General features: G+C 34.4%; 1 protein-coding gene across 1 annotated transcript; it reads right to left on the bottom strand.

The window, feature by feature from the left end:
• Window positions 1–1003: 1003 nt before the first annotated feature.
• sgk2b (serum/glucocorticoid regulated kinase 2b) lies at window positions 1004–5779 on the bottom strand. The gene is made up of 12 exons (XM_073846942.1): window positions 5593–5779; window positions 5147–5195; window positions 4739–4793; window positions 4449–4483; window positions 4301–4358; window positions 4130–4213; window positions 3916–4047; window positions 2560–2672; window positions 2210–2429; window positions 1967–2122; window positions 1781–1870; window positions 1004–1564 (listed from the first exon to the last, which is right to left on the bottom strand). The coding sequence occupies exons 1-12, from the start codon at window positions 5657–5659 to the stop codon at window positions 1415–1417; spliced, it is 1209 nt and encodes a 402-aa protein (XP_073703043.1). The 5' UTR covers window positions 5660–5779; the 3' UTR covers window positions 1004–1414.
• Window positions 5780–9913: the final 4134 nt, after the last annotated feature.

Below are 9913 nucleotides of genomic sequence, written 5' to 3'. Positions count from 1 at the left end.
CAGGATGTTTCCTATCATTTTAAATGGTTCTAAAAGTATGGCTGCTTATATAAAAAGTGTTCCTTGTTTCAGGTTAGAGGCAAGTTGCCCAAGTCAGTGGGTTAGATGCACTATGGCTGTTTTAAAGATAATTGATCTCTTTTAGAAGCTAATTTAATAATCAAATTTCATTTCAGCTTAAGTTTAATTTTCAATCTTTAATTGTTTCCATTTCTGAAACAATATGTTGAACACTAAACATGTTTTAACCTTCTCAAAAACAGACTAAACAGACAGCTTACAGAGTAAATAAATAAAAACTGGATAAGATTTAAGGAATAAATGTCTCTGAACCTCATAAACATTTTAGTCGAAATATTCTAGGCATGTAGGTTTTCTGCAATGTCAGGCCATTAGGGACTACAGGTGGAAAGATATATCTTCTGGTTCTCAGAGAAGGATTTGGTGCACTTGTACACTGTCCCTATTAAATAAACTACAAATAATATGTATAAACTAAACCAGTTGTGCAATATCTCATTTAAAAAAACTGTTTATACTTAAGAGATTTAACTTGGACTTTAGTGCCTTATGTTGGGGTAAGTTAAAGTGCTGGCTCAACTTACCCCTTTTGGGGAAAATATTTAGCTAAATTATATTCATGGTTTTATACGTTGCTAAATCACCTATATGCATCATAGATAGTTTTAGACCTGAATAAGTTTGTTTTGATGTAACAGCCATTACATGTTATGCTAAAAAATTTACTTTGACAAGCCAAAAACATTTGAAAGTAAATAGCCTAGTTGCCTTACACTCTCCTTTTCCCTAGTCTCTCCTTTTCACAATCTGGCAGAAATGATGTGTGATTCCAAAATTCATGGTCATATGACAGTTAATGCGCACAGCTGCCAAGATACAGGGGGTGGCTCAACTTACCCCACTGTCCCCCACAGCGCTTGTGCACAACAACATGTTTACTAAGACATGGACCTTTAATAATAAAACACTCCATCACACAGCATTTGCTTAAAATAATAATTTATTGTCTCCACTCCAAAAATCAGACATTCCTTTACTGTTCAAAAACACTTAACCAATACCATCTTGATACTATTAATTCCATCTCACAACTTTTATAAACCAACATCTGATGCAACTTGTAGTCTCACGTCATCTCATCACAGTACTGTCAGAACACCGCTGATCAATGTAATTCAATACAAATATTTATTTTTTATCAAATAAAATTAAAAAAGGAATTAAATAGCATATGAATGTTAATAAAACACAGTCACTTTTGATTTTGTAGTCATGTGCAAAAGCATTGGTCCAGCTAACATAAAAAAGGAACTGTGCTTTAGTGTTTGCGTAAGTTAAACGTGGTTAGAAACATGTTCAGACGAAATGTCTATTGGTCTGACAGATTTCTGTCTTAATGTCCACGAGTCAGTGAGAGAATGTTTTCATTGATGTAGGTGAAGCCAGGAAAGGTTGCTCCGTACTCTTCACACGCTCCGAGCGACTGCGGAACAGGAAGTTCTGTAAACCGAGGGTCAATGTTTTTGAGGTCACCAGGGCCAGACTGAAATACAGATATGTAAACAAAGAGAAAATAATTACATTCCATCTATATGAAATCATGTAGTAAGCAACACACGTTCCAGACCTGTAAGCATTTCTGGATGAAGAATGCATACAATGAAAGTCAACCATTTACTTCTACTGTATGGACAAAAAACTTTTTTTTTTCTTTTGTGTTCCACATGTTCACTGTTTGGTGAAAAATTTTATAACTCACCAATAAAGGAACGTAAGGAGGAGGAATTTTCTTTGCAACAAGTTCATCCCAATGAATAGACGAGAAGAATGGATGAGACTGCAGCTCGGCCTAAAAGCCAAAAAAGGGCAAAGTGACATTTAGCCACTCGCAAGACAAATGAATATCAGATTGTTCGTGAATGTGTGTGTGTGCTTGTTGGGTTACCAGGTCACGTTTTGCTCCTAGTCTCTTGGCCCTGTCCCTGTTTAGCAGTCTCTTCAGCAGATCTCTGGCTGCGCTAGACACTCCGGGTTTTAATGCCAGTGGCTGATAAATAATATTTCTGAGCATCTCGAGACGATCTGCATTGTAGAAAGGTGGCTGGAATGAGAAAGAGCATGTGTGAAACACACCTGTCCACCTGTATTATTTATTTAATTGAGTGTTATATTGGTGGGTTTGTTTTACCAGGCCATAGAGCATTTCATGAAGAACAGCTCCCAAACCCCACCAGTCCACAGTCCTGTCATACTCCTCCTGCAGGAGAACCTCAGGTGCTAAGTACTCCGGCGTTCCACAAAAGGTTCTGGTGGTGCCACGTCTGCTCATTCCCTCCTTACACATGCCGAAGTCAGTTAGAACCACATGACCTGCAGAGTCCAAGAGAATGTTTTCTGGTTTCAGGTCCCTGTAAGCATGTGAGGAAGATGGATTACTGCAAATCTGCTGAAAGATAAGTGTTTGTTTTGTTCTCACTAAGCACATATGACTGAGCTTATCCACATCGTACAGGCACAGATTTTTCAGAATGTTGGTACCTATAGACAATCTTCAGGGAGTGTAAGTATCCTAAAGCACAAGCCATCTCAGCTGCATAAAATCTGGCTCGGGGTTCTGCAAACACCCCCTCTCTCTGCAAATGGTAAAAGAGCTGCAAAAATGAAAACAGACAATTGTTAATACATGCAAATCAGCATTATTTATATTTGCCACAAACACATGATTAATTTAAAGGCCCCCTGCTTTAGAAGGTAAATTTCAGACAGACTAAATCAATAATTTATTGCTTCCTTATGTCCTGTAAATGCTTTAGTTCTGAGATCCCAACAATCCGGTTTTGTGAAGACTAATACATAATAATTTTGTCTTTTAAATTAATACAAATAATAAACTTTAAAAAATAATAATAAATTGTGTTTACTGTTGTTCAAAAGTTGGGATTAGTAAGATTTTTTTTAAGTCTTTTCTGCTCATCAAGGCTGTTTATTTGATATTATATATTAAATAAATATTATATTATTTTATTTTTTCAACCTAAAATAGTGGTTTTCTATTTTAATATACTTTTTAAATAAAATGTATTCCTGTGACAAAGCTGAATTTTCAGCGTCATTTCTCCAGTCTTCAGTGTCACATGATTCTTCAGAAATCAATATAATATGCTGATTTATTATCAATGTTGGAAACAGTTGTGCTGCTTAATATTTTTTTGGTACCTGTGATACTTTTTCAGAATTCTTTGATGAATAAAACGTAAGTTTTTTTAAACTTAACTTTTTGAATAAAACAGCATTTTAAAAAAGAAGAATAAATCTTATGTAACAATATACACTACTGTTCAAGGTTTGGAGTCAGTACATTTATTAATACTTTAAAAATTGAAATTAATACTTTTTTCACCAAAGACGTGTTAAATTTATAGAAAGTCATATTAAGGACTTAATTTGTTAGAAAAGATTTTTATTTTGAATAAATGCTGTTCTTTTTAACTGCACAAGTTTCTAAAATTGATAATAAATTTAGAATAATTAGCTAATAATCAGCATATTTGAATGATTTCTGAAGGATCATGTGACACTGAAGACTGGAGTAATGGCTGATGAAAATTCAGCTTTGCATCACAGAAATAAATTATATTTTAAAGTATATTAAAATAGAAAATTTAATTAATTTAAATTGTAATAATATTTAATAATATTAAAATTTTCAGTATTTTTTGATCAAATAAACGCAACTTTGATGAGCATGAAAAAATATAATATTTATTTATTTATTTATTTTTAATGCTTAATATTTAAGTTAGCTTATTTAGGTTAAAGTTTGTTTTTAGAATTAGCTGTATACAAAAATAACTAGAATTCTATGTCCTTATTTACATAGCTAAGTAAACATACCTCTCCTCCACATGCATAGTCCAGCACTAGATAGAGTCTGTCCTTAGTCTGAAAACTGAAGTGGAGCTTCACCAGGAATGGATGATTAACAGTCTTCAACAGCACTCTGTGCTCACACATGACATTTCTTTCCTATACAAAAAAAAACAGCTCAGTGAATACACACAGATACATTATGAATCAAATAATTAAACTCACATACTCAGTCACTTACCTCCTTCCTTGTCAAGATTATGTGTTTCTGTAGAATTTTGACTGCATAGTATCTGCCATTTTCCCTGTGTGTGGCCAAGAACACCTGAGCACAGACAATCAGGCAAAGATTAAAACAATATTCACACATTAAAGAAATAAAAAGGAGAGTGTGCCTCTAGACAATTAATACCTTGCCAAAGCTTCCTGTCCCAATCACCTTCAAGTAGTCGAAATCAGCCGGGTATACCCTAAAATCATATTGAAATAAATATTTAGGTGTAATTTAATATGTTTGCGTCCATATAAGCGTGATATCTGAGCACCGTGCTTACCGAGACTGGGACTCCTCCATTTGTGGATTACTGTAACAAACCTGGGAGAAGGATCAGGGAGAGCGAGAGCATGTCAGCAGCTTACTCTAATGACATATGAAACCACAGCACAGTTCACTTCATGTTACATCTATAGATTACTGTAGGTCAACCAGTACAGCGACTCAAATCAGTGCAGCTTGACCTTATGTTTCTAAAAGAACTGGAAATCTTTATTAAAACTTAAAATAAGACATTCCTAATCTGTATGTAGGCCCAGAACACACAAGCGGACATGAACTTGAAAGTTCACTTACAGCGGCTGCGCCGTCATCTTCTGAAAGACTGCCCTCGGGTCGCAAGAAATCCATCCTGGAATGAAAGAAATCATATCAAGTGTTTTAGACACATGTTAAGCTTCTAGCTATTTTCTCCAAAAACTGCCTCAATGTCATCCAATACCTATGTAACAGCACTTGGCTATTGGTTTCACTTTGGAATGTTACTATAAGTAGGTCATGGTTTTAAAAGTACACTGGTGGTCAATCTGTAATGACATTGCAGTGTAAAATCCTTAAGTCATGCCTGATTTTTCAGCTGATCTTTGCAGAAATAATCAAGTAATGGCTCAATATTCTGAACTTTGTCCTGGAATACATACGGAGCGATGCGATGCTTCATTTTTAGCTCATGCAATGGAAAATGATGACTAGGACGAAACTCACTGTCGATAGATAGGGTGGCTGGATCGAAGCTTCTTGTCCTTAATTAAAGCTGGGAAAATAAAATTAAAAATCATTTTTAATTAGTTAAATAGCTTCATATAGTGGATACAGAACAACTTGTATGTGTGTTAAGATATGTATATACATATAAATTTTACATCTTTACATTTGAAAAATAAGCATATATCTATTTATCTATCTATCTATCTATATATATGTGTGTGTGTGTGTGTGTGTGTGTATTTTACATTTTAAAGAGATTTTAGATAGACAGATAGATATAGATCAAATAAATTGAAATAACTTTCTGGTAAAGTATTAAGTATATATTGAAATATTTCATTTATTGTGACTAATACGTTCTATATTATATCTGACCCCAAATGTCAAGATGTATCTTCTAATTAATTTAAAGTTTGAGGAATAGCCTAAGTATTTGAGCTTACCTGTAAAATATGAAACGATTCCCTTCATTTTTGCGTAGGTGACGGGACTTTTCGCCTTTTTCACCATGTTGTCGACTAGAAGGACAGTCCCGGTTAACAGCTGTGACTTGTGAGCCCGTTGGTAGTCTGCTAACTTACCGGCCAGATCTGGTTGAGCGCTGCCTCATGATGGGAACCGTGACCGGCTATTTTTTGCAGGACACGTGGTTCCTCCCAAAAGCTGTGACGCCACTGCCCGTTATTTGACAGATACGACTCTTAGCTTGATTGGACAGCGCCTCTTTGAGTCCTCTCTCTCTCTCTTGAACATACTGGGTCTGACCGGTCTGACCCCATTAATTCCATAAAGTTTGAATCCAAATGAAACATAAACCGTTGTAAACAACATTTCAGTTGCCACAAAATTTACAATGTTGTTAGAGCGCGCTAAATGGACGCTGACCAAGTGGCGTAAGCCTGAGGAGGAGATAACCAACCTCGAACGATATCGTTTAAGTATTGAACACCAAATTTGCACAATATTATTTGCTCGGACCTGGGCTTCTCGCATACATTTTTTAAAAGACTTTAAAATTCTTTTGAAAGCATTTGTACTCTACGATTCACTATCATTGGTTCATATACAGTTGAATTCAAAAGTTTACATACACTTTCTTAATACTGTGTTGTTACCTGAATGATCCACAGCTGTTTTTTTTGGTTAGTGATAGTTGTTCATGAGTCCCTTGTTTGTCCTTAACAGTTAAACTGCCCACTGTTCTTCAGAAAAGTCCTTCAGGTCCTACAAATTATTTGGTTTTACAGCATATTTGTGTATTTGAACCCTTTCCTTTTCCAAAAATTTACAGATAATGTAATCACCACCTTGTCATACAAGATGTTCATGTCTATCTTTCTTCAGTCGTAAGGAAATTATGTTTTTTGAGGAAAACATTTCAGGATTTCTCTCCATATAATGGACTTCTTTGGTGCCCCTGAGTTTGAACTTCCAAAATGCAGCTTTAAAGGGCTCTAAACTATCACCGTCGAAGAAAGATTGGTTTTATCTAGCAAAACGATCGGTTATTTTCAAAAAAAATTACAATTTATATATATTTCACCTCAAATGCTCGTCTTGTCTAGCTCGGCAAGATCAGCATTTGAGATTAAAAAGTATATAAATTGTAAATGTTTTTAGAAAATAACTGATCATTTCACTAGATAAGACCCTTCTTCCTCGGCTGGGATCATTTAGAGCCCTTTGAAGCTGCATTTAAACTGTATTTTGGAAATTCAAACTCGGGGGCACCCTAGAAGTCATTTCTCATATTTTTCTTATTTTGCCTTATAATGTTATAATTCTTTCATTTAGTACTGCCCTTCACAAGCTACAAAAGATACTTACATGTTCCCCAGAAAATAAAATAAGTAAAATTACACTGATCTTCAAATTCAAAAAGTTTTCACCCCCAGCTCTTAATGCATAATTTTTCCTTCTGAAGCACCAGTGAGTGTTTCAACCTTATGTAATATTTGCATGAGGCCCTCAGTTGTCCTCAGTGTGAAAAGTTGGATCTCAAAATCATACAGTCACTGTTCAAAAGGGTTTAAATACACAAAAATGCTGAAAAACCAAAGAATTTGTGCGACCTGAAGGACTTTTTTGAAGAACAGCAGGCAGTTTAACTGTTCAGGACAAACAAGGAACTCATGAACAACCATCACTAAACAAACAAACAAAAAATAAGCACTCAAGTCATTCAGGTAACAACACATATTAATAAGAATCAATTGTAAACTTTGAACAGGGTCATTTTTATAAATTCAACATTTTTCTTATTTTCTCTTGTGGACTATGTAAACATCTTATTCAGGTCAGTACTAAATAAAAATCACATGCATTTTGTATGACCCCTCTTATTTTGGTAAAATTAACATTTTGCAGATTCTGCAAGGTGTATGTAAACCTTTGACTGTATAAATGTACATTTAGCTAATAGAGGATTTCATAATGTGGTTGGAGTGTTTCATAACTGTTCTTGAATACCATATCCTACTATTTGATACCTAAGGGGAACCCTCATCAACCTGTCCAGGCTCTTGATAAATTAAAAGTTCTCTTATTGCTATGTTGGCATGTTAGCCCTCTCAATCAGCTAAGTTTACAGGTTACATAACAGAGATGCCTGCTTGTCACCACAGCCAAATGCACAAACGCAAACACAGAAATATTCATGTTTGTGCATTTGCTGGAAATGTAGTATTCTGAACTATAGTGTTTTGTAAATGCAATGACAACAGCTGATGATAAACAAGCACATTTGGATGTAACACTAAAGAATGTCTTATGTACTGTAATATGATGCATGAAACACTAGATTAAGTGATAGATTACAAGATTATATTAGAGTAATGCTAGACTAGATTACACAACAATAGATGAAAAGGTGAGGAAAGTGAAAATCAGAGAGAGATGTGTGAGAAGAGACGTGTGAAGACTGTTATGTCACACTGTTTATGGTACACAGTTAGGGTTCGGGTCAGGGTTCATGTTAGAGTCAGTTTAAAATAACTTTTGAATTTTGAAATGGGGAATCTCTGCTGTCTCTCAATCTTGAAAGGAAGTTGTAGTAAAATAACATTGTGTATTACAGCACATTCAAATTCTTGAATCTAATCGGTCAGCGGTCAAATATATTTTGCAATGCTGTATGAACGACCAATCTGAAAATCATCCTCCCCAGTGAAAGCAAGAAGAGAAATTAGAACCACCTAAAATAAAAGAAGACACTGCAGATTAATAATATTAAATGAGTGTTTATCCTGTTGATATGCCAGTTGTTTATTTATTTTTTCAATACTCATATTTTGTGTGTACCAACCCTATTTGTCTATTTTTGTCTGAGAGTGTGTGATCCACATTTGGTTTTCCTAAATATGAGAGACATAGACTACCAGTCAAGTTTTTGAACACTAAGATTTTTTAATGTTTTTTTTAAGGATGCCTCTTTTGCTCATCAAGCCTGTATTTATTTCATCCAATGTACAACAAAAACGGTAATTAAAAAAATGTTTCTATTTAAAATAACTTTTCTATCTGAATATATTTTAAAATGTAATTAATTACTGTGATCAAAGCATTTTCAGCCTCAGTACTCCAGTCTTCAAGTGTCACATGATCCTTCAGAAATCATTCTAATAGGCTGATTTGCTGTTCAAGAAACATAGAAAGATCCAAAGATCAGCATTTATCTGAAATAAAAAAGCTTTTGTAACATTAAACTCTATACCTTTCAAAAGCTTGGAGTCAGTATAATTTTTTTATGAGGGGCTGGGAGGATAAATTATAGAAATTAATACTTTTATTTAGCAAGGATGCTTTAAATTAATAAAAAGTGAAGACATAATGTTACAATAAATGTTTTTTTAACAACAAATCAGAATATTTAAATAATTTCTGAAGGATCGGAAGCTAAAATTCAGCTTTGAAATCACAATAAATTACATTTGAAAATATACTCAAATAAAAAACTGTTATTTTAAACAGTAAAAAATATGTTTTTGGATCAAATAAATGCAGGCTTTGTGAGCTGAGAAGAGACTTCTTTAAAAAAAACATTCAAAATCTTACAGTTCTAAAACTTTTGACTTGTAGTGTATTTCAAATGTTTTTCTTTAATAATCCACTGAGATGTTTAATGTTTGACACTCTTTAACTACCTTGTACTCGCTTTAAAATACCACATAGGTGGGCAAAACCCAATAATATATTAAAGCTCTACCTTCCAAGAAATTCACTGATCTCTCTGATGTCACAGAGGGGTGGGGGTATACAGAAATCTATATTTAGCAAGCAGAAGGTTAAGGGACAGTCAGCCCTGATTAGTTTCTGAATCAGAAAGATGACACTAGGACACTCAAATACCCCCTACACACGCACCGATCCATGTATCTTTGTCAAATTACCTAATGGTTTCTAGTTGGGAGACACAGTTAACAATCTAGAAACAAAGGGTGACTGATCTGGTGGCCACCCACACACATTTGTCAGAACAAATAAGATATCACACAGTACCAGTGGCACATCCCAAATCAACTTAATGCCTGATCACAGCCACATGAGAAGTCTCATTTAAGTGTCATATTGAGCTACACTAATACATTTGCATAAGACCCTCAATAACGTCATTGTAGATTTTTTTCAACCTAAGCTGCTTGTCTTGTTGCAAGACCAGAAACACATTGTGGCTAAATGTTAATCTTTAATTTCTTGGTTACAAGAGATTTACAATTTTGTTTCTATTGTCTAACTTGTAATAAACTCACACATCATGAGCAAAAG

The sequence above is a fragment of the Garra rufa genome, chromosome 9 (assembly GCF_049309525.1).
Source record: "Garra rufa chromosome 9, GarRuf1.0, whole genome shotgun sequence".
Lineage (NCBI taxonomy): Eukaryota > Metazoa > Chordata > Actinopteri > Cypriniformes > Cyprinidae > Garra > Garra rufa.
This window is presented reverse-complemented; position numbering and strand designations above follow the sequence as displayed.

Bases quoted from the DNA above. Each gene is read 5' to 3' on its own strand.
- sgk2b (XM_073846942.1), bottom strand. From the start codon at position 5,659: ATGGTGAAAAAGGCGAAAAGTCCCGTCACCTACGCAAAAATGAAGGGA. The intron at 4,484-4,738 runs GTAAGTGAACTT...TCCTTCTCCCAG, and splicing joins AAGATGACGGCGCAGCCGCT to GTTTGTTACAGTAATCCACA. The intron at 2,430-2,559 runs GTACCAACATTC...ACATGCTTACAG, and splicing joins TCCCTGAAGATTGTCTATAG to GGACCTGAAACCAGAAAACA.